The 24,316-nt window shown below is 48.5% G+C and overlaps 1 protein-coding gene across 2 annotated transcripts in view; it reads right to left on the minus strand.

The window, feature by feature from the left end:
- Nucleotides 1-20,162: 20,162 nt before the first annotated feature.
- Nucleotides 20,163-24,316, minus strand: part of SRL (sarcalumenin) — a 37,134-nt gene continuing 32,980 nt past the window's right edge. For both annotated transcript variants that reach the window (XM_004021152.6, XM_027961898.3), the window contains one exon: nt 20,163-23,437. In XM_004021152.6, coding sequence (XP_004021201.1) covers nt 22,626-23,437 — 812 coding nt within the window. In that variant the 3' untranslated portion in view covers nt 20,163-22,625. The remainder of the gene's footprint in view (nt 23,438-24,316) is intronic.

Below are 24,316 nucleotides of genomic sequence, written 5' to 3' on the forward strand. Positions count from 1 at the left end.
TGGGATCTTAGTTCCCCCCCCAGGGATGGAACCCCTGCCCCCTGCATTGGAAGGTGGATTCTTAACCACTGGACCACCAGGGAAGCCCCTTTAGGCACTGTTTTAAGTTGCTACGTTTGTGGCTATTTGTTAGGCAGAAGCAGAAAACCATACAGTCTCCTAATTGGGGACAAAAAAAGAGAGAAGATATTTGGTGGGGGAGAAATGAATCTCAGTGACTGACTTTGGCTTCTTCACATATTTCCACCTCCTCGAGTTTTTGAGGACCTGCCGCTCTGCCCACCGGCCCACCACGCCCCTGGCCCTGGGCACACACTGCCCACCGGTGGGGAGCCTCCCCTCAAGCCACCACATCTTCTCAACTTTAGGCTGAATGCTTCCAACAGAGAAGCCACAACCGGACCTTTTTCATATTTCCCAAAGCACCCAGGACAGGGCCAAGCACACAATAAACACTCAGAAATGTTTTTGGCTTGAGACATTTTCTTTCAGCTCCAGTGACCAGCGGGGCCAATGAAGGAACCCGAAACCCAGCCGGCCACAGGAACCCAGAGAGCTCCTCCCAGGAGACTCTGGTCTCACAGCGTCCTGGGGTTAACGAAACACCAGGAGACACAGGAGATGCGAGTTGATCCCTAGGTCGGGAAGATCCCTGGAGGAGGAAATGGCAACCTGCTCCAGGATGCTTGCCTGGGAAATCCCATGAACAGAGGATCCTGGCAGGCTGCAGTCCATGGGGTTGCAAAGATTCAGACACAACCAAGTGTGCATGCACCACATGCAAGGTGGGGATACCCATTTCTGCAGCCTGACCTTTCATTAACACTGGCAAGTCATATTTTCAAGCACAAGTGGGCTACCACTGCTCTCAATCACAATCAGTTTTTTTTTTATTTGAATGTTTACTTACGCCTGGAATGTGCAAACAAAGGAAGTGAGACTAAAGAGGATGAGAGAGCTCACACAACATACTACCTGTATTTCATTCAACAACAGATTTATTCCGGATACCCACCATGTCCAGACACCAATCAAAGACCCTGGTGACAGAGAATCAGATCAGAGTGATTCTAACCCTTGAACTTGAATCCAGGACTCCCCTGAGCACAGAGGCTGTGGCAGTCTTTGACAGTTTAGAGACCAGGAGACTGAATTTTCTCAGGTTGTGAAAATGAGTGGGGGCAAACCCAAGCCTGCTCTGGGGAGGCAGTAAGTGGGGTCCCTTCTGAACCCACCCCTGGGATTCTGTCCTGCCTTCTGTGCCCCACCCTTGACTCCCATCACAGGCGGTGATGTCACTGTCTAAATAACTGTGTGACAATCTTGGCAAATTTCATCCAGAGCCCTCAAGCACAGATTAAAAAGTAAGTCCATGGCATCTGAACAGACCTTTGGGATTCCCTGGTGGCTCGGATGGTAAAGAGTCTGCCTGCAGTGTGGGAGACCTGAGTTTGATCCCTGGGTCAGGAAGATCCCCTGGAGAAGAAAATGGCAACCCACTCCAGTATTCTTGCCTGGAAAATCCCATGGACGGAGGAGGAGCCTGCTGGGCTACAGTCCATAGTATTACAAAGAGTCGGACACAACTGAGCGACTTCACTTTCACTTTCACTTTCACTTACAGTTGACAAGGCACTGTCACGTTCATTGTCTCATCTGATCCTCCCAGGAGCCCTAGGAAGTGGGTAGGGTAAAGATTATTATCTCTACATTTTTTTTTTTACTCACTAAGTTCTTTTTCTCTTACCTTGGATGTGGGGTATCTCTTCATGGCTGCTCCAGCAAAGTGCAGCCGCTGCTCCTTACCTTGGATGAGGGGTATCTCCTCACGGCCGCCCCTCCTGACCTTGAATGTGGAGTAGCTCCTCTCAGCCCTCCTACACCCACGTAACCATCGCTCCTTGGAGGTGGGGTTGCTCCTCTCTGCCGCCGTCCAAGGTAAGAGAAACCCAAATAAGATGGTAGGTGTTGAGAGAGGCATCAGAGGGCAGACACACTGAAACCATAATCACAGAAAACTAGTCAATCTAATCACACTAGGACCACAGCTTTGTGTAACTCAATGAAACTAAGCCATGCCGTGTGGGGCCACCCAAGACGGCTAGATCATGGTGGAGAGGTCTGACAGAATGTGGTCCACTGGAGAAGGGAATGGCAAACCACTTCAGTATTCTTGTCTTGAGAACCCCATGAACAGTATGAAAAGGCAAAATGATAGGATACTGAAAGAGGAACTCCCCAGGTCAGTAGGTGCCCAATACGCTACTGGAGATCAGTAGAGAAATAACTCCAAAAAGAATGAAGGGATGGAGCCAAAGCAAAAAAAAATACCAAGTTGTGGATGTGATTGGTGATAGAAGCAAGGTCCGATGTTGTAAAGAGCAATACTGCATAGGAACCTGGAATGTCAGGTCCATGAATCAAGGCAAATTGGAAGTGGTCAAACAGGAGATGGCAAGAATGAACATCAACATTCTAGGAATCAGCGAACTAAAATGGACTGGAATGGGTGAATTTAACTCAGATGACCATTATATCTACTACTGAGGGCAGGAATCCCTTAGAAGAAATGGAGTAGCCATCATGGTCAACAAAAGAGTCCGAAATGCAGTACTTGGATGCAATCTCAAAAATGACAGAATGATCTCTGTTCGTTTCCAAGGCAAACCATTCAATATCACAGTGATCCAAGTCTATGTCCCAACCAGTAATGCTGAAGAAACTGAACAGTTCTATGAAGAGCTACAAGACCTTTTAGAATTAACACCCAAAAAAGATCTCCTTTTTATTATAGGGGACTGGAATGAAAAAGTAGGAAGTCAAGAAACACCTGGGGTAACAGGCAAATTTGGCCTTGGAGTATGGAATGAAGCAGGGCAAAGGCTGATAGAGTTTTGCCAAGAGAATGCACTGGTCATAGCAAACACCCTCTTCCAACAACACAAGAGAAGACTCTACACATGGACATCACCAGATGGTCAACACCAAAATCAGATTGATTATATTCTTTGCAGCCAAAGATGGAGAAGCTCTATACAGTTAGCAAAAACAAGACTGGGAGCTCACTGTGGCTCAGATCATGAACTCCTTATTGCCAAATTCAGACTTAAACTGAAGAAAGTGGGGAAAACCACTAGACCATTCAGGTATGACCTAAATCAAATCCCTTATGATTATACAGTGGAAGTGAGAAATAGATTTAAGGGACTAGATCTGATAGATAGAGTGCCTGATGAACTCTGGACAGAGGTTCATGACATTGTACAAGAGACAGGGATCAAGACCATCCCCTTGGAAAAGAAACGCAAAAAAGCAAAACGGCTGTCTGGGGAGGCCTTAAAAATAGCTGTGGAAAGAAGAGAAGCCAAAAGCAAAGGAGAAAAAGAAAGATATACCCATTTGAATGCAGAGTTCCAAAGAATAGCAAGGAGAGATAAGAAAGCCTTCCTCAGCGATCAATGCAAAGAAATAGAGAAAAACAACAGAATGGGAAAGACTAGAGATCTCTTCAAGAAAATTAGAGATACCAAGGGAACATTTCATGCAAAGATGGGCTCAATAAAGGACAGAAATGGTATGGACCTAACAGAAGCAGAAGATATTAAGAAGAGGTGGCAAGAATATACAGAAGTGAAGTGAAAGTCGCTCAGTCATGTCCAACTCACTGCAATCCCATGGACTATACAGTCCATGGAATTCTCTAGGCCAGAATCCTAGAGTGGGTAGCCATTCCCCAATACACAGAAGAACTGTTCAAAAAAGATCTTCAAGACCAAGATAATCATGATGGTGTGATCACTCACCTAGAGCCAGACATCCTGGAATGTGAAGTCAAGTGGGCCTTAGGAAGCATCACTACAAACAAAGCTAGTAGAGGTGATGGAATTCTAGTTGAGCTATTTCAAATCCTGGAAGATGATGCTGTGAAAGTGCTGCACTCAATATGCCAGCAAATTTGGAAAACTCAGCAGTGGCCACAGGACTGGAAAAGGTCAGTTTTCATTCCAATCCCAAAGAAAGGCAATGCCAAAGAATGCTCAAACTACCGCACAATTGCACTCATCTCACATGCTAGTAAAGAAATGCTCAAAATTCTCCAAGCCAGGCTTCAGCAATACGCGAACTGTGAACTTCCAGATGTTCAAGCTGGTTTTAGAAAAGGCAGAGGAACCAGAGATCAAATTGCCAACATTCATTGGATCATTGAAAAAGCAGGAGAGTTCCAGAAAAACATCTATTTCTGCTTTATTGACTACGCCAAAGCCTTTGACTGTGTGGATCACAATAAACTGTGGAAAATTCTGAAGGAGATGGGAATACCAGACCACCTGACCTGCCTCTTGAGAAACCTATATGCAGGTCAGGGAGCAACAGTTAGAACTGGACATGGAACAACAGACTGGTTCAAAATAGGAAAAGGAATACATCAAGGCTGTATATTGTCACCCTACTTATTTAACTTCTATGCAGAGTACATCATGAGAAACGCTGGGCTGGAGGAAGCACAAGCTGGAATCAAGATTGCCGGGAGAAATATCAATAACCTCAGATATGCAGATGACACCACCATTATGGCAGAAAGTGAAGAGGAACTAAAAAGCCTCTTGATGAAAATGAAAGAGGAGAGTGAAAAAGTTGGCTTAAAGCTCAACATTCAGAAAACTAAAATCATGGCATCTGGTCCCATCACTTCATGGGAAATAGACAGGGAAACAGTGGAAACAGTGTCAGACTTTATTTTGGGGGGCTCCAAAATCAGCGCAGATGGTGATTGCAGCCATGAAATGAAAAGATGCTTATAGCTTGGATGGAAAGTTATGACCAACCTAGACAGCATATTCAAAAGCAGAGACATTACTCTGCCAACAAAGGTCCGTTTAGTCAAGGCTATGGTTTTTCCAATGGTCATGTATGGATGTGAGAGCTGGACTGTGAAGAAAGCTGAGCACCAAAGAATTGATGCTTTTGAACTGTGGTGTGGGAGAAGACTCTTGAGAGTCCCTTGGACTGCAAGGAGATCCAACCAGTCCATTCTAAAGGAGATCAGCCCTGGGTGTTCTTTGGAAGGACTGATGCTAAAGCCGAAACTCCAATACTTTGGCCACCTCATGGGAAGAGTTGACTCATTGGAAAAGATTCTGATGCTGGGAGGGATTGGGGGCAGGAAGAGAAGGGGATGACAGAGGATGAGATGGCTGGATGGCATCACCGACTCGATGGACATGAGTTTGAGTGAACTCCAGGACAGGGAGGCCTGGCGTGCTGCAGTTCATGGGATCACAAAGAGTCAGACACAACTGAGAGACTGAACTGAACTGAAGTCCTTTTTCAACCCCATTAACTGTAGCCCACCAGACTCCTTTGTTCATGGGTTTTTTCAGGCACGAATACTGCAGTGGGTTGCCATTTCTTTCTCCAGGGGATCTTCCTGACCCAGGGACTGAACCTGCGTCTCCTGCATTGCAGGTGGATTCTTTGCCAATGAGCCACCATCTCCACTTCACAGATGAGGAAACTGAGGCTCCAAGAGTTGAGGTGATTCACCCAAGGTCACCTAGTTTAGAAGCCAAAAATTCATGTTTCTTCCCTTTCTATCATCTTGTCTCTAGTCTTTGGGACTAAATGGGAATTCAAAGGGAGACTAGCTGAGCTCTTCTCAACTGGCCTTAGTGGCTGCTCTTTTGAGAATTTTGTTATTGAAAGAATGAAAGAAAAGTAAGGATCAAGAGTAAGAGGAAAATACAAGGATGCCTGATAATCCAGTAACTATCAAAACTCTCCAAAACTTGAGAGCTTTCAAGGAACTCACATATTTCTTATCTCATTTGGTTCAAAGAACAATCCCCTAAGGTTAATAAAGCAAGTACAGTGGTGGCTCAGACGGTAAAGAATCCTCAGACACGACTGAGCAACGAACACACCGACTGATTGTAAGAAGGCTGGCTCAGAATCAACCCCTAACTCTTCCGATTCACAAACTCTTTCCATAACCTAAGTGAGGGCATTCTTAGCACACATACCCTACTTCTGTCCCTTTGGTCCTGAGGGTCAGGACCAAGAGACAACTGGACACCCTTCTCTTGTGTGTCCATACAAGTCCAACTTAAGGTGACCTTTCTTCTTTATTTGTATTTTTGGCTATGCCACATGGTTTGCAGGATCTTAGTTCCAAATCGAGGACTAAGTGGAAGCATCGCATCCTAACCACTGGGACACCTTTCATTTCACTGTTCTTCTGCCGGAAGTTGCCCCAGAAGCAGGGACCTCCCCCTTCTGGTTTTAGGATTGTTGCTATTGTTCAGCCCCTAAGACAGGCCCAACTCTGCGGCCCCATGGACTGCAGCATGCTAGGCTTCCCTGTCCTTCACTTATCTCCTTTGGTTTTAGGATTACTTTTACACAACTGATTTTATATAACTGATAAACCAGGGACAATGTTATCTGTCAAGCTGCTGTTTGTCCATTTAACAGCTGTTTCTGAGCAGGGCTTCACTCTAGACTAGGCCCTGATGTTAGAGAAATGAACCAGACATATTCCCTGCTAACGAGATGCTCACAGTCTAGCGGAACTGAAGAAAACACAAATACCTGAGGAGATACATGACATTCATGAATGCATAACGAGATGGAATAAATGTCACAACAGAGTTATAAGCAAAGGGCTGTGGAGAATCAGGGACAATTCCGACTGGAGGAAGAAAAGTGTACTCCTAAAAAGCAAGCAGCCTTGGGCTGGACCTTGATGGGTGAGTGGAGAATCTGGACTCACAGTGGAGAAGCAGGCGTGTGTGGGTCACTGACTGGTGACAGTTATGGTGATGGAGTGCCACTCCACTGTGTTTATCGATAGACATCCCAACCAGCAGCATGTTGTAGCTGCTAGTGACCAAGGCCGGATGTTGAGTATCTGGGGTGTTAGACAGGCGCAATGGCCGTGTCTCTACTGAAGGCTCGGGAAGCTGAGATGCGGGAAGTCCATCTTCACCCATCCAACTCAGATCATCTATTTACTTGGCCTGAAGATGGATCCCTCTAACACTGGAATGGCTCCACAGACGTACTTGAGAAATCATCAAGTCTTTCACTGCAGAAGGAATAGCACTTTCCTGCTTGCAGCATTAGTAACCAAGCTAATGTTCACCGATCTCTTGTAAGTTCCTGGCTCAGCTCTGATCCTGCCAAAGATGGCACTTCAATCACAAGCTTGCTTTCCAACAGGGCTTTGTCTGTGAACAGTTTGGATGTTGTAGGTCCTTGTTTTGTTTGTGGAACTGATGCAGAAGCAATTTCTGTTACAACTTTTAAGACTTTTTTTTTTGGCTGCGCTGGGTCTTTGTTGCTACATTCGAGCTTTCTCTAGTTGCGGCGAGTGGGGGTTACTCTTCATTGTGGTGCTCAGGCTCTAGGCATGTGGGCTTCAGTAGTTGTAGCGCAGGAGGCTTAATTGCTCTGCAGCATGTGCAATCGGGATCGAACTGGTGTCCTTTGCATTGCAAGACAGATTCTTAACCACTGGACCACCAGGAAAGCCCACTAGGCAACTTTTTTCCATGAAGATACTAAAAGATTTCAGGTAAGACATACAGTTATGGCAGAAACAGCGTGAACATTTGGGAAACAGGGACGGAGCCCCATGTGAGAACAGCGTGAAGTCTGCTCAGCCCCCATGTCACCCTGAGCCTAGGGGCCGTCCAGCTCAGTCAGGCCTCCAGCTAGATCTGGGCTGGATCTTGCCCCAGCATGAGGGAAGCCAAGAGACCCAGACCACCTGCTCCTCCTCTTCTCAGGTCCTAAGGTGTCTGTGTCATGTCCCACCTGATCTTAACTGCCTTTTTAACCACTCAGCTTTTCTGTTCTCTATGTCTGGTTTGCTTTTCTGACTAGATTAAAACATCAGTCCCCTGATTCCTTGTGAACATGGCCACAGGGTGTCTGTATCCTATCCCTGCCATCGTGAAGCTGGGCACAGAGCAAGTAGGTACTGAAAACCTCTGTGTGGAAATCTTGTTGTTTAGTCACTCAGTCATGTCCTCTTTTGTGACCACATAGACTGTAGCCCACCAGGCTCCTCTGTCCATGGGATTTCCCAGGCAAGAATACTGGAGTGGGTTACCATTACCTTCTCCAGGGGCTCTTCCTGACCCAGGGATCAAACCTGTTTTTCCTGCATTGACAGGTGACTTCTTTACCATCTGAGCCACCAGGGAAGCCCCTGCTGAAGTCTACAGGCCCAAGAATCACAGGATGACAGTTTCAAAGATGAGGAGAGCATCCCTCATCTGGGACAACAGTGAAGCAATGAAGAGTAGACATGTACTTCTGGTTTTAGGTTTGCCTTTTATAGAACTGAGCCATATTTAAATCAAGGGGTTTGGATCATTCTGTGGGACAGCCCTGCATTTCCAGTATTTCACCTTCTGCTCTCTCAGACCAAGGTCCCAAGGTTCCCCTGTTTTTCTAGTTCCTGCTTGTCAACATCTTCTAAGGAGACATGGGGTCTTCTCCTTCCTCTTGGGAAGAGTAACAGGAAGGATGGTAAGGTTGCCACTGCCAGTCTAGGGGCCCCAGGGTTCGAGGCCAGAGGGGAGAGCTGAATCGGGGCCCAACGGGGGTGGGGGTGGAAAGGACCCCAAAGCAGAATACAGCTTTCTATGAGGTGGTCTCCTCTGAAGGGCTAGGTGGACAAGAATGACAGACAGGAACATCAGATAGGGTCAAAATTCAAACAAGTCCCCCTGGCAGGGAGATGGATCATGAGCTACTCCATCCCCCCAGGGAGATGGTCCATCAAGGGGACCAAATAGGAACAGGGTGGGGCGCAAAAGGGGCAAAAGAGACCAAAGTCCTAGGTGGTTTAGGGATTATCTAGTCTGACCCCCTTCTCTGATCCCACAGTTGAGGTCCTCAAACATTCCTTCCTGTCAGAGTAGTAGCCACTTTCACTCAGCATCAATCTTCATCTTTGATGCTTCCAATCCATCCTCCAAGTTGTGGTCTTTCTGAAACAGTCCATTCAAGTTGCTCCTCAACCTTCAGGTTAGAGTTCAAAGTCCATATGGCCTAAAACGGTCCCTCTCTGTTAAACACAGGTAGTGCTAAGTTGCTTCAGTTGTGTTCGACTCTTTGCGACCCCATGAACTGTATGTAGCCCACCAGGCTCCTCTATCCATGGGATTCTCCAGGCAAGAATACTGGAGTGGGTTGCCATGCCCTCCTCCAGGGGATCTTCCCAACCCAGGTAGATCTTCACATACAATATTCTGTCTTTATCCTATGCCTTTCCACACCCCACTGACCTCATTCCACTGACAAAACACTGCACAACATTCTCCAAAGATGCAATAAATTTACTCCCATCTGCCAGGAGAATTGAAATGTCAAGGTCCAGCCCAGGTGCTACCTCCTCAGTTAAATCCCCCCTCACTTTTCCAAGGAAGAATGAGTTAGTTGATCTTCTATGTTCCAAAAATACCTCTGCAGACTTCCCTGGTTGTCCAATGGTTAAGAATCCATTTGCCGATGCAGGGGACACAGATTCAATCCCTGGTCTGGTGAGATCCCACATGCAGCAGGGCAACTAAGCCTGTGTACCACAGCTGAGCCTGAGTTTTAGAGCCCTGGAACCACAACTATTGAAGCCCACGTACCCTCTAATCCATGCCCCACAATAAGAGAAGACACCACAATAAGAAGCTCTCATACCACAACTAGAGAAAGCCTGCATGCAGCAATGAAGACCCAGTGCATACATAATTAATTAATTTTAAAAAATAAAGTTGGGAAAAACATATATGTATGCTTCTGCATAGCCTTTCTGACCCTGATTTGTACTGATTTAGAGACTCAGACCATAGGGGTAGGGATGGGTTTTGACTTCTCACACCCCTACTTGCTAGCACACCAGTTGCTAGCCAGCGTCCTACTAACACTCCTGTTTTCCCGCCTAGTTCTGCATGGTTCTATATATTCTTTTCCGCTGAACAGGTACTCCTGTCTGGTCTCAGCTGGTGTTCTGCATGCACTTCTGTGTCTAAAGATGTATTCCTGATGTATCTGTAGTAAGTGGTCAAAAAAAGTGTTCATTTATAAAGAATGAACCCCTTCCCTTTATAAACACACAGTGAGCTCCTGGCAGAGCCCAGTTAAAAATCTAGGTTGTCTGATGTCCAGATCAGGGGTCTTCTCCTAGGCTGCCTCTTCCGTTTTCCGTGCCCATCCAGTTGGATTCTCCTCACTGATCTGGACTTAGAAACCCTGGGGCAGCAACAGACATTGGCAGAAGCAGGAGCCCAAGCTGCCATCTGTAAGGATAGTCTCCGTGCCCATCCTGGGGAACTGTCGTGCTGCCGAGGGGCTCTGAATTGAGCTGGAGGCGGTGGCAGAGCAGGCAAGTCATCGCAGCCCACGCTCATTCTCTGCTCAAGGGCTCCAGCATCTGCCTGTCTTTGGTGATACAGGAAATGGGTGCTCTGAGCTGACTCTGAACCAAGGAGGGATGGCTGCCATCGTGGCCAAGGTTCCCCCCACCCCTGGTGATGAAAGCAGGAGTGATGGCCTCTACCCAAAGGAGCCAACCTATAGGGACTCAGGGATGCAGGGGATGGGCTCAGAAAAGCTGCAGCCCCTGATAAAGGTCAAGGGACACAGGTCACGATCCATCTGGAGAGACAGATGTGGATGGCCTTTCACCTAAGCAGCCTGTTCTCCACTGCCTGCCCTCATTGGTGTGTCTTCATTTCCCCAAATTAATCCAAAGCTTCCCTAAGGGACTTCCCTGGCAGTCCAATGGTTAAGAATCTGCATTTATACCACTTCCCTTGTGGCTCAGCTGGTAAAGAATCCACCTGCAAAGTGGGAGACCTGGGTTCGATCCCTGGGTTGGGCACATCCCCTGGAGAAGGGAAAGACTACCCACTCCAGTATTCTGGCCTGAAAAATTCTATGGAATGTATAGTCCATGAGGTCGCAAAGAGTCAGACATGACTGAGCGACTTTCACTTTGCGTAACTTACAGGGCACAGGGCACGGGTTCGATCCCTGGTTGGAGAATTAAGATCCTTGAGAAAAACATCCTCCACCATCCAGCCCTCAAACGCAACCAGGATGTTTGTTTTACAGCTGAATCTTGTTTTGAGCAAAGTGAGCATGTAAAGTTAAGAGATGGAGCTTCACTTAACTCTTTTCACCACAAAAAGCTCCCCAGAGGTGGACTTCCCCAGCAGTCCAGTGGTTAAGACTCTGTACTTCCAATGCAGGGGGTTCAGGTTGAAGAAACTAAGATTTCACATGCCCCTCATGGCCAAAATTTTTTTTTTAATTTTTTTTAAAGGAGGAAAAAGAGCTCCCCAGATGCACTCATTCACTGCTGGCTTCCTGTGTATAAGGTCCTCTATTAGGAACTGAAAATTCAGATCCTACTGCAATATAATCCCTATCCCCAGCAAAGAAAGTAAGTTGCATCTTCACATTCATGCACAGATGGGAGTAATGTGATGTCTTCCAGGGGAGGCTCACCAAGGTGAGTTTGGGAATCTGGAGGTGAGTTTGAAGGGAGTGGTGCCTGAGCTGGGCTCTAGAGGACAGGGAACTTGCCACTCAGAAGTTGGAGTGCCCGCCACATGGACTAGGGGAGGATCCATGGACCATGCATACATGTGTGCTAAGTCGCTTCAGTCGTGTCCGACTCTTTGCAAGTCTATGGACTGTAGCTACCAAGTTCCTCTGCCTTAACAGCTGTATGGTCCTACTACGTATGTGTGCGTAATCAGCCACTTCAGCTGTGTCTTTTTGTGACCCCCATGGACTGTAGCCTGCCAGGCTCCTGTCCATGGGGATTCTCCAAGCAAGGATACTGGAGCGGGTTGCTGTGTCCTCCTTCAGGGCATCCTCCCCACTTAAAGATCGAACCAGCAACTATGTTCCTGCATTGGCAGGTGAGTTTACCACTAGCGCCACCTGGGAAACCCCATCCTATGTATTGTTGTTCAGTCCCTAAGTTGTGTCTGACTCTTTGCAACCTCAGGGACTGCAGCACGCCAGGCTTCCCTGTCCTTCACTATCTCCTGGAGTTTGCTCAAATTCATGTCCTTTGAGTCAGTGATGCCATCCAATCATCTCATCCTCTGTCACCCACTTCTCCTTTTGTCCTCAGTCTTTCTCAGCATCAGGGTCTTTTGTATAACCAGTGAGAACCTATTGTATAGCACACGGAGTAAAAAAAAAAAAAAAGGTATAACATGCTTGTAGAACATACTAAGTTAACCTTTAAAATGTATTCCAGTATACAGTAGATGCAGACTACTGCTTATTTCACTTGTACGAGATACATAGAATAGTCAAATTCAGAGTCAGAAAGTACACCGGTAGATGCCATGCCCAGGGGCGACAGTAGGGGATGGAGAGTTAGTGTTTAATGGGGACAGAGTTTCAGTTTAGGAAGGTGAAAACTTTGGGAGAGGGCTGATGCTAAGAGCTGCACAATAATGTGAATATAGTTATGTCATTGAATTCTACAGTTAAATATGGTTAAAACAGTGTTTTATATGACTTTTACCACAATTAAAAAAACCTTAAAAAAAAAAGAGTTGTGTGATCCTGAACACATTACCTAACCAGAATCTTGCTTTTCTGCAAAGTCCCTCCCTGCTACTTTCTAAGTGGATCACTAAGAAATGAAAGGAGATTGTTGCTAGGAGCATCTGGCAGCATCGGGCACACGGCATGTGGTCACTGAATGTCAGGTTCCATCTCCACGTCTGAGGTGCTAGGACAATGAACAGCAACTTTGGGGGACCCTTGAGGAAGGAAGAGGCCAATAAAAAAGGATTCTGAAGTGGGAGGGGGGGTGGTGGTGAAGGAAGAGGTTCCTAGAGGAAAGAACCCAAAGCTTCTGAGTTGAGGTTCTGCTCCATGGCAGGCCACTTTAGGGATGCTAGAAAAATACTCCCTATCACATTGGTCTTTGGTTTGTCCCCCAACAACACTGTGTTCCAGGAGTGGCACAGCGATGCAATTAGCAGAATCAGGCTTGTGGGTGGAGTGTAGGAGTTGAGCAGGGATGAGAGGCAGCACCTGGGCTCCTGCCCAGACTGTGGGGGGAACCAGAAATCAGGGGACAGGGAACGATGGCTGCAGAAAGAGAAATGCTTTTAACTCCAACACTATCCTCTACAGGAAAGGCAAAATGTCCAGGGTTTTTTTGTTTTTTCAGATCTATATACCTACTCTTTTAACATGAATAACCTGGCTTATCACAAAGCAGCAGGAGAGACGCTGACACCAATCCCCCTGTCCTGCAGAGAAGAGGCACAGCTATGGATCTTCAGGGCAATTCTTCAAAGAATCTGGCCTCTTATGTGCTCCTCTTTCATTCTTTCACCCCACAAACATCCACAGAGGAACTATCATACACAAGATCCCAGAGAGGCAAATGTCAGCTCAGTTGTCGTCCATACCTCCATTCCTCTTGCTGATTCACTAGTCAGTTTCCTTATTTGTCAAATGAAGAAAATAGGCTCACAGGATGATGCAATGAGATAGTGAACATACTTGGCATAGAATAAGTGCTCCAGAAACGCAAATTATTGTTATACTGGTAGAAGCAAGATTGCATGTTATGCTATCTTTCTTCCACCCCTCCCACCTCCCAGATATACTCCACACCCTTTTCCACCCTGTGCAGTGCCCTAGAATGGACTAGTCAAGACTCTCTTGCCCCTTGACTTCTCACTGGGTTTGGTCCATGGGGAGCGAGATTAAGGGAGGGAGAAATTGAAGACAAGGCTTTTATTTCCCCAGCTCCCTTCCTGAATCCCTTGACGCAAAGTCTCAGCTCTAGGAAAATGACCTTCCACACAGCCTCCTTACCTCTGGGCGCAGAGGTGATTACAATCCCACTGTGACTAGCCTCAGAATATTTCACACTCCATAGCTGTTTCCCTATACCTTGTGTCAAATTACCCAGCTGATATGTGCCATCTGTTTTTTGGGACCCCTGACATCCAAGGTGCAGGAGAACACAGGAAAAGGCCTGGGGATCAAGAGACCTGGATTTGAGTCTCATGTCTCCTCCTCACTGGCTCTGTGACCCTGAGCCAGGCTCTCCTTTCCAAGGCCTTAGCTTCCACATCTGTAAAAAGAACAGCTCTTTTGTCCTACAACCCCAACCCCGACACACACACATACAAACACACACAGGGGGTTCTATAACTTAAGCCCAGGACAGGGATGCATACAAAGGAGAGCTGCCTCAGTCAGAGGGCAGGTGAGGTTGCCAGGCCTACACCATCGCATCCTTCCCCAGGAATTGCCTCACTCCTTTTTATTATTTTTTTTGCCTCACTCCTTTTAAGGATGTTCTGTGTCCTTGTTCTCTCAGGCCACCAGATTACCAGATGCCCAGAGGATCTCCCCCACCCCCAAAGCAATTGCCAAGAAAACTCAGGGAATTAAAATAAATTCCTTTATCTTTCAATAGCCAGCCGCCAACCCTGCTTTGGCCACCAAGGCCCCTTCCCAAGTTCTAATGGCCCAGGGGTCCAAGCAGGAAAGCCTGGTCAGTTGATGCCCCACTCCCCGGGGCTGCAGCAGGGTAGGGGGGCATCTCACAGTTGGCATCTAAGACAGAGGAATCTAAACCATCACCCTATTGGGAGACGCCTGTGGTGGGACATGTTTCAAGTAGAAGCTAAGGACCACTTAGGTGCTTATTACAGAATCTGTGAAGTCCTTTTAGCTCCTAAAATTAGTGACCCAGAGGAATCCAGGAGCCACAAGAAATATGTTCTAATAATATCACTCCCCATGCCCACACCCCCGCCACCCTGTCCCCCACCGCCTGCCACCCCCGAATCTGAAGTTTCATTTGTTCTAAGTGCTTTCCCGCCCTCGGTCATCCAGAAGGAGGGTAAAGTGAGCCAGATAAGGCTGGTTTCTGTACTAAAGACAAGAGGAGAGAGCAGCGTGGACTCCAGCTTTTCTGAATTTCTGGAGGGGTGAGGGAGGTGCGATAAACTCCTAAAATTATCAGTTCCTGCTTTACCTGAGGGCTGACCGCAGGTGAAAAACCACAACACAGTAACTGCCAGCACCAATTTGTCTCTGACGTTCTTCACGTTCCCCAAATGCCTCCAGAAAGCTGTGGCTTCACCCCACAACTCTGAGCAAGTTCAAGACCTTTCCCCGCCCCAAATGAAAAACTTCCGAGCTCCTCAGGGCTTCCAACGGACGGACAGCGCTCGGGGCCGGCTGAGGCGGCGAGCCTGCACCGTAGCCCGGCCCCGGGGCGGCCTTAACTTTGGGGGCGGCAAGGGCCGAGAAGGTGAAGCTCTTCGGCCTCGCGGGGAGGGGACCCCGGCCGTCCTCCTCGCCTCAGGCGCTGAGTCACCGCCGCCCGGGCTCCGCCGAGCCCGAGTTCCCAGGAAGCGCCGCCGCGCGCCTGCGCATGCGCGGTCCCGGGCGCTTGTCTCGGGAGCGCGCGGCCCCGGAGGAGGCGGGGCAGGGCCGCGGGCACGAGCGGAGGCGCTTGCGCGGGGCGGGATCCCACACGCGAGGCTCCGACGGGTCCCGGTGCCGCGGCCTCCCGCCGTTCCTCTCAGAGTCGGGGTGACGAGCTTCTCGGGGATAGTTATTTACGCGTTTAAGAGCCGGGCTTGAGGGGCCAGGTCAAGTTCCACCAGGCACCCGTTCCCCTACCCTCATGACCCCGGTCCAGAATTGCTCTGCCCGGGCGCTGGTTTCACCTGAAAGGTGGCGGGGAGCGGGGGAGGCTGAGGGAAGGGAATGGGGAATGAACCAACCAAGGCTGACGCTGACCTCGGACCGCACCTGACCGGTATGAGGATTCGGGCCGCAGACCCTGAGGTCCCCAGACGTCCCCACACCAGAAGTGGCCCCCGACCCCACCAGGAGCCCACCTCACTGAATGATCTGAGACCCCGGGGCCAGGAGCGCCCTATGTCCTTGTCCTGCCCCGTCATGCAGGCCTTCCTGTCCTCTTGTCCGCTGGCCCTGGTCAACTGGGCTGGAGTGACCGAAACGTCACAGGGGGGCCAGAGAAGGGACACAGATTTGGGTGTAGGCACTAGTAGGGGTCCAGGGGCCCACGGGGGTTCCTGAGTAGGGCAGGACTGATGGGGTGGGCCTCTTCCTGGCGCCTCCTTACCAGGCTCCAGCACCTGGTTCTCAGCTCCTAGGAGTGGGGCAGGGACAGGGAGGACAGAGACCCAGTATCCCCCACCCATCAGGCCATGAATCACTGGGGGAAGAGGGCATTACCCAAGGGATACTGGGTAGCCAAAGCAGGCTCCTGGATGCTAAGCGCTCACCTCTCCAGGCAGTGCCCGTTTGCTGCCTGCAGGAACTTCCTTCTTCTTCATGGCCTTCAATATTAAGAAATGGAGTGACCTCAAACCCTGGTTCCTTGGGCTTCCGTTTAATTGCCTTGTTGTTGTTGATAAGTGAAGTCCAACTCGGGGACCCCATGGACGGCAGCACACCAGGTTCCTCTGTCCTTCACTATCTCCCAGAGTTTGCTCAAACTCATGTCCATAGGGTCGGTGACGCTATCTAGCCATGTCATCCTCTGTTGCCCCCGTTCTTGTCCTGCCCTTCATCTTTCCCAGCATCGTGGTCTTTTCCAATGAGTCAGCTCTTCGCATCAGGAGGCCAAAGTATTGGAGATTCAGCTTCCACATCAGTCCTTCCAATGAATATTCAGGGTTGATTTCCTTTAGGATCGACTGTTTCGATCTCCTTGCTGTCCAAGGGACTCTCAAGAATCTTCTCCAGCACCGCAATTTGAAAGTATCAGTTCTTCAGTGCTCAGCCAACTCTCATATCCACACATGAGTACTGAAAAACCGTAACTTTGACTATATGGACCTTTGTCAGCAAAGTGCTGGTTTCCCCTAAATCACCTCATCTCACCTTGATTCCTCGCTGGACACACAGATGTCTTCCTTTCTGAGTCTGGGCCTTTGATCTCCCGGCAGGATCCATCCCCCTGGTCTCTGACCTTCCAATCCCACCCATCCCTCAGCGTGTACCTAGAATTCCCTTCCCAAGGTCGATAACCCCCTGGCTGTCTCAGTATTCTCAGGAGAGTCCTGATATGATGTAAACAGATTCTCAACAAAGGGAATCTATTAAATGCTGAAATAAATTTCACAGTCACTATGCATTGGTCAGACTTTTCAAATAATCACATTTTCAAATTAAAAAAAAAAATTCTCTGCCAGACCATGTGTCCTCATGATTTAGAAAATGTGGTCACTTCATCCCAGAGGACTTCTGTGGTCACTCGGGTTCCATGACTCTTTCCCTAATTGGACTGTTGGCTCCCCCAGGGCAGAGAATATGCCTGAATAAATATGTGAGAATTCCAGGCTTTTGAAGTTGTGGTGGGAGAAAAATCCAGAAGTTTGGAGAAAATGGAAATAGAACCAACAAATTTTTTTTGCAGTCTTCACAAATACAAAATCACTCTTCAGTGTATCAGAAAAATGTACTATCACAATTTGGCCTAAGCTCCAGATTAGCACAAGTCAGTATGATAGAATATAGTTGAAAGAATAGCAGGATGGATAGAAAATTGCCTTTTAGTTTGGTTTGTCAGGTTTTAATGGGGTGAATTTGGACCTAACTTCTCTGGATATGCAGTTTCCCCAGGCTGGATTTGAATTTAAGGTTAGTAAATATACCTGCCCAGTCTATTAATACTTTACAAGATGATCATGGTAGAGATAAAACTGAAATGGAATTAAGGGTGTGATTTTTTTTCTTATAATATTTTGTTGTTGTTCAGGAAATAATCCTCAATAATCTTTCTAATTATAGGTTTTATTACTTACAAGCTTTAAGGTACTGACCAAACATTTTAGACAGTTTATGAAGAGGAGGGAAAGGGATCAGAAAGAACAGTGTCACCAAATGTGACCCCTGGGCAAGTAACCTAGCATGACCTGTAGAGTGAATCAGACTTCAGAAGAATTCCGACCTCCCAAATACACATGCCATCATCCCAATCACTCTGACCATCAGTCTCCTCCTCAGTAAAGTATGATTAATAATAGTAATAACATGTACTGAATACTTTCTGTGGGCTCTGTATTATTTCAAGCATGTTGCATTAAGTCATTTAATCCTCTCAACAACCCCGTGAGAGAAGAACAATTAACATCTCCATTTTATGGGTAAGCAAACTGAAGCACAAAGTTAAGACATTTGCCTACGGGTGCTCAGTTAGTACATGGTGGAGCCCAGGATGGATCCCAAGCGCTGACTCCAGAGCCTGTGCTCTTGTCCCTGCCGGATGGCTCCTTCCCCTTGGGGTTATTTTGAAGATTACATGAAACGAAGCAGGGATTTCCCTGGCGGTCCAGTGCTTAGGACTCAGTGCTTTCACTGCCATGGCTTGGGTTGGGAACCAAGATCCCTCAAGCCACACAATGCAGCCCCCCAAAAAAAAAGAAAAGGGAAAAAAAGGAAAAGAAATAAAGCACATAAAGCACTCAGTGTGGCTTGGCACACAGCTGGTAAAATTAAGGCATTAAGAGTGGCAATATCTGTAGGTCTATAGCCCGGTTCCTGGCACGAGTGCTCTAGAAGTTGTTTCCCTTCCCCACTGACATTACGGTAAACCAGAGAAAGGTTCTGCAGTGTAGGCAGACACAGAATATGCTCATTTATGTGTGTCATTTTTGTATGCTTCAGATAAGAAGTTGGCGCAAGGGATTCCTTCAGAACCTGTTCAATCCTCCTTTGCTGCATTGCTCTACTCTCGTTTTTCTGTTTCTCTTAGGCTTCTTTTTTATTGTTTTTATGATCTTCTAAATAAAAATTCAAGTTTCTCTGGGCTAGGAAAGCTTGAGCTTATGTCACAGAAAGAGAAATTGGCTTTAAAATAAAAGAGAGAGAGAGAAAGAGAAGTTGGCTTGAAATGTTGTCTCAAGGCTCAGACTTTGGGATACACACGTAAAACTTGAGGACAGTTGCGATGTCCTCCTTGGGCCAGATCTCGCTGGTTCTCCATCCTGGGTTGGGCACCCAGTTCACCCCCACCCCCAACACATCTGCCTGCACACATGCTCCCATGATCTGAAATCCTCACACTGTTCATACAATTACTACCTCACCACCCCAGACCACATGTGCATCTGCTGAGCCGCTACACCCACACATAGACTACACACAAGTGTTTGGGTGTCCCTTATACATACAGCTACCTGTAAGCCCCAAATATTCAGGGGAGGCATACATACAGCTGTAGACACCCCCTCCATTCACAGTGTCCCTCATGTCATCAGGCTGTGTTTAGAATGATCCTTGATTTTGCTTTCTGTATTTCACCCTTCTGATTTTCTTATCATCCTGACTGCAGACTTAATTTAAAGATGGCCTTAGCTCCACCTTGGATATCAGTACAGCCCCATGGTTACCCCAAATTTATTCAGTACTTTTTCCTAAACGTGACCGTGAAGTTGCTCTGGCTAATCCTTATAAAAGGGACTTCAGTGCCCATTTGCTTGCCCCATAAGCAGATTCAGAGCTGGGTGACTATGATGTGTCAATGAGGATCATCAGTTTTAACAAATGTACTGTTGAGGGGGGCGTAGATAATGGGCAAGCCTTGTGGGGAGGGGGCATGTGGGAAACCTCTGCCTTCTTCTCAGTTTTGCTATGAACCGAAAAATGCTCTTAAAAAAGATTTGTCTTCCTTAAAATCAGTATGTGCATGCATGCTTGCTAAGTTGCTTCCGTTGTGTCCCACTCTGCAACCCCATGGACTGTAGCCCACCAGACTCCTCCATCCATGGGGATTCTCCAGGCAAGACTACTGGAGTGGATTGCCATGCCCTTCTCCAAGGGATCTTCCTGACCCTGAGATCCAACCTAGTTCTCTTTTGTCTCCTGCATTGGCAGGCAGGTTCTTTACCACTAGACCACCTGGAAATCCCTTCTACTGGATAAAAGGAAGAAAGAGTTTACACTGGGGACGCACCAGTGGTTAAGAGTCTGCCTTCCAATGCAGAGGGTGTGCGTTCGATCCTTGATCAGGGAACTAATAACTCACATGCCACAGGGTACAGCCAAAATTCTTTAAAATTTTTAAAAGAGAGAGAGAGAGATTACACAGGTTGGAGGCACCGAGACAGTACAAGGTGTTAAAGAGAGATGGGAACTTTATTGAGAGTTTCTCCCTGATGAACTCAGAACAGAAAGAGCATTGGAAAGATTCCGCTTTGGAGAGAAACAGCAACTGTTCAGGCACAAACATTCACAGATACTCCTCCTAGGGGATTCCTAACTCCCCACACAGTTCCCCACGATCCCCACCCCCATCCAAAGAGTCAGAATTCTGCTCGAAATCCACCTCCACAGAGCAGGGCACCAAATAGTGCTCAAAGCCCCGGCTGGCAGACAAGCCTGCGGGAAGTTAGAGAGAAGGGAAGTCAAGGGGTGAACAGCGGAACAGAAGGAGTAAGAAAAGGAAGCTGAATGGAGAAAAGAAAAGGGGGGAAAGATCACTGATGATGTCACACGCACCCCCAGAAATATAAATACCGTATGAATGTGTTCATCTCACTCCAGCTGCTGCTCCCAAAGCAGTGCTGACCTCGGCAGCTACGACGATGCCCAGTTCTGCATTTTTTCTTCCCCTTCTGCACTGAGAAAACAGAAATGCCCAAAGTAGCCAAGGGGGCGAAGGGGCATTAAGGAGCAAGGTGGGAGGGCAGCCCCTTGAGAGCGTAAAGGATGGAGAGATGAGGCCAGGGCTGGTTTTGAACGAGAAGGAAGCAGCTCCCCGGGTGCTGGTCACCAGGTTCCTCGGCTGTCCCTGCAGACTTGTCTTCTCTGGTTGACTGTCCTTAGAAACATGTCCTGGAGGTGGTGGGGCCTCTGGTCTTCTTGTGGGAGGTTCTAGATCCTCCAAAGGAGCCAGAAGAAGCAGCCTCTGAGGCAGCACATGCCAGACTGCTGACAATTCCGAGAAACTCAAGGAATTCCAGACTGCAGATCTCTGTGTGAGCCTAACGTGGCCACCAGCGTGCCCGTTTGCTTCCTCTGCCTGACCCTCAGGCCACTTCTCCCTCTGCCTTTGTCTTGGCTTTTCCTTGGGTCTGGGGGACGCTCTGGTGCAGGCAGGGCCTCTTGGGGAAGTCCCCCAAGATAGCTCCCTCCCAGGACAGGCAGAAGGAGGCCCCAAGTTAGAGGGGAAGGGGCAGCCAGGCCAGGTCCCCTAGACTTAGACTCATCACCAACCCGTCTTCCATCAGAAGGCTTGTCCCCTCCATGCCCCGTCCCTCTGTCCGCTCCTGCCCTCTGAGGGGGCGCATCCCCTCCATGCCCCGTCCCTCCGTCCGCTCCTGCCCTCTGAGGGGGCGCGCCAGGCAGGCAGGACTCTCACCACTTGCTCCCCCTCTGTGCCCTCAGGCATTTGTCATCTCCCTAATCTCTCTTGGACAATGTAACACACACACATTCACACTCATTGGTACTGGAAGGCCAGGCACCCCTGCTATGCGCTCGGTGGGCATCAGCATCAAGTTCAGGTGGGAAACTGACAGACAGGCCTGGGTTGCCAGTGGCACCGAGTGGCTGGTGCTGCTTCTGACTCCCCAGAAATTACTCCGAGTTTCGAGTGTTGACGCACCAGGGAATGGAGAAGCGAAAGGAAAAGCCGTGTGATGAAAACCAGGAAGGAACGACTCCTGTGCCGAGTGTCTCCACGGAGAAGCTGTGGCAACAGCAGGAGCAAGCTCTCCACTGTCCCCTCTGAAACCCAAAGCCTCTGGGGTCTGAGTTTTCCAAGACATGCAATAGACAAAGACACACTGCAAACCAATTAACCCTCTGAGCCCTGCCGGGACTCTCACTGAAGTCACTTCCAACAAGGAAATGACTGGAACACATGGAACAGTCACCCTCCTCCTGGGGCCGAGAAAGGGACCGAGCTTCCGGCTGGCTTAGAAGGTGCCAGAGAACTGGCCTGGGGAGCGCTTGTTCTCTCTCAGCGTCCTGGTATTCCAAACCGTTCCCTGCCCCTTGAAGAAACAGGGGAGAGGGCCGGGGGGTAGGCTCAACACCCAGGTTGATTCAGACCCAAGAGACTGTCTCCTTTGAAGCCAACCCAAGCTCAAGAGGCAGATGAGGGCTGGGGACAGACAGAAGACTGTGTGGGAGGTAGCTGTGTGCACGGAGCAGACAGCCCTGCAGAACTCAAGTCTTCTCTAGCCTCTCAGCTGATCGGGGAAAAAGGAACTTCAGCTGCTTTTAGCCTGTGTGACGCTCATTAATTCAGTTTACACTAGAGTTTAGCTGCTCTCTGTCCCCTCCCGCCGCCCCACTGCAGAGAGGGGACCCAGGAAAAGCAGGTGTGGCCTGACATGCCTCAGTCAGGCCCCTACTTGAAGCAACAAGACAAGCAGGCCCTAATTCACAGTTTCCACTCCTCCCCTCGACCCACCCCTTCCCCCACCACTGGCCTCAATTAACTCCCGTCTCCAATGCACAATGGTTCCTGCCAGTGTGGCTCAAAGGGTTAATAAACCAGGACTTCTCAGACAGTCAGGACACAAGCTCATTCACCAACGACGACGGGAGCTCGAGAATGGCAACGTGGCCACCTAGGGTTTCTTATAACGGTTCTTTGGGGTCTCGCCACACCCTGTCTTGTCACAGTTGAGAGCACCTGGGTTCTTCCCCAGCCCAAGGCTGCCCAGGAGGCTGGGGAGCTCCTGGGTGATGGCCCGCTCGATCTTATCCAGAAAACAGCCTCCCATGTAGGAGCACTGCTGGGACAGGAGCTTGAAACTGGAGATGGGGTTGATCCCAAAGAAGTCCTTGTAGGCCTCGCGGTGGGGAAGGTCAAACTTGCTGACGTTGGTCTTGGCCAGGATGGTCTTGAAGATGTAGAATTTATCAGGGTCTTCCACGATGTCCTTAAAGACCAGCTCCCCATCACTGAAGAAGGTCATCTTTTCCTTGTACGTCTGCAGGTAGCGGTCCACCAGGAGGGCGTGAATGCGGACCCGGATGGCGTGCTGGCGGATGAAGGCGATCTTGTTCTCCAGCCTGTTCTCAATCACCTGGTTCAGGTCCTCCAGGAGGGAGATCTCTTCCCTGAGAAACAGGTCCCGGTGGGTGTCGGGCTTGTAGTCGTAGGGCCAGAAGGAGCTGACATACACCCGCGGAGGCTCTGTGACGTTGATGAGCGGGGCCAGGCTCCAGAAGAGGGCCCCGTAGACCCTCATGAGCATCTGCGTGGCCAGGTTGTCGGCCTTGTTCAGGATGATCCTTATCTGGGACTCGCGCCCCTTCAGCTGGCGGAAGAGCATCTCCAGCTCCAGACCCACGTCCAGCTTGGTGGGGTCAAAGACGACGAAGATGAGGTCCGCTCTGTCGATGAACCACTGGCACACATCGTTGAAGGGGTAGCCTTGGGGAGAGGGAGCGAGATGTCAGGCTGGGCAGACCCCACACACCCCCAGGCCCCCTGCCCCTCCTTTCGGAACCAGACCATTCTGTGGCTTTGAAGGGACTAAGAACCTCAGGGATTTTCTGGGTTTCTGAAGACTTTTAAAGAATTCATTACACATCCCCTGCTCCTTGTCAACCCTCAGTCAAGAATGGCCTGGGGAAATGTCCTGGCGGTCCAGTGGTTAGGACTCCACACTTTCACTGCTGAGGCCTCAGGTTCAATCCTTGGTTGGGGAACTAAGATCCTGCAAGCTGCGTGGTACAGCCAAAAAAAAGAAAGAAAGAAATGGCCTGATCCTTGTTTTAATCCACAGTGGAATTCAGGGCTCCAGGAAAACAAAACATTTCTGCCAAATGGAGATTTTCCCACTGCTTGAAAAGATCTGGGGCAGTGGCAAAGATGTTAAAGGAACTAAGTCAGGGAATTAGAAGAAATAAAAGAGAGGGGGCATCACTCAGGGGAAATATATGTGGACCTACCATCGAGACCTGGACTAGAATTTGGACTCCGTCACTGACCAGCTGAAAATTATATGCTTCTAAGCCTTACCATTTTAGTTGAAAAATGACAAGAAGAACAATACCACCTAAGGTGATATAAAGATTACAATGTTGCTAGAAACACAGGAAAGCACTGAACTAAAACTGCCATCCAGTCACAGGGTAGGTGCTCAATACATCCTAACTCCTATAATTTATTTCCAAAATAGGAAGAGTAGGGATACCTGTCTTGAAATGTTTCTACAATGATCAACCAACAACACATGGAAATTATCCAGTGCGTTAGAAGAGTGCAATAAAGGTTAGTTTATTACTATAATTATTAGCAACAACATTA

This window comes from Ovis aries, chromosome 24, assembly GCF_016772045.2.
Source record: "Ovis aries strain OAR_USU_Benz2616 breed Rambouillet chromosome 24, ARS-UI_Ramb_v3.0, whole genome shotgun sequence".
In the NCBI taxonomy this organism is placed as follows: domain Eukaryota; kingdom Metazoa; phylum Chordata; class Mammalia; order Artiodactyla; family Bovidae; genus Ovis; species Ovis aries.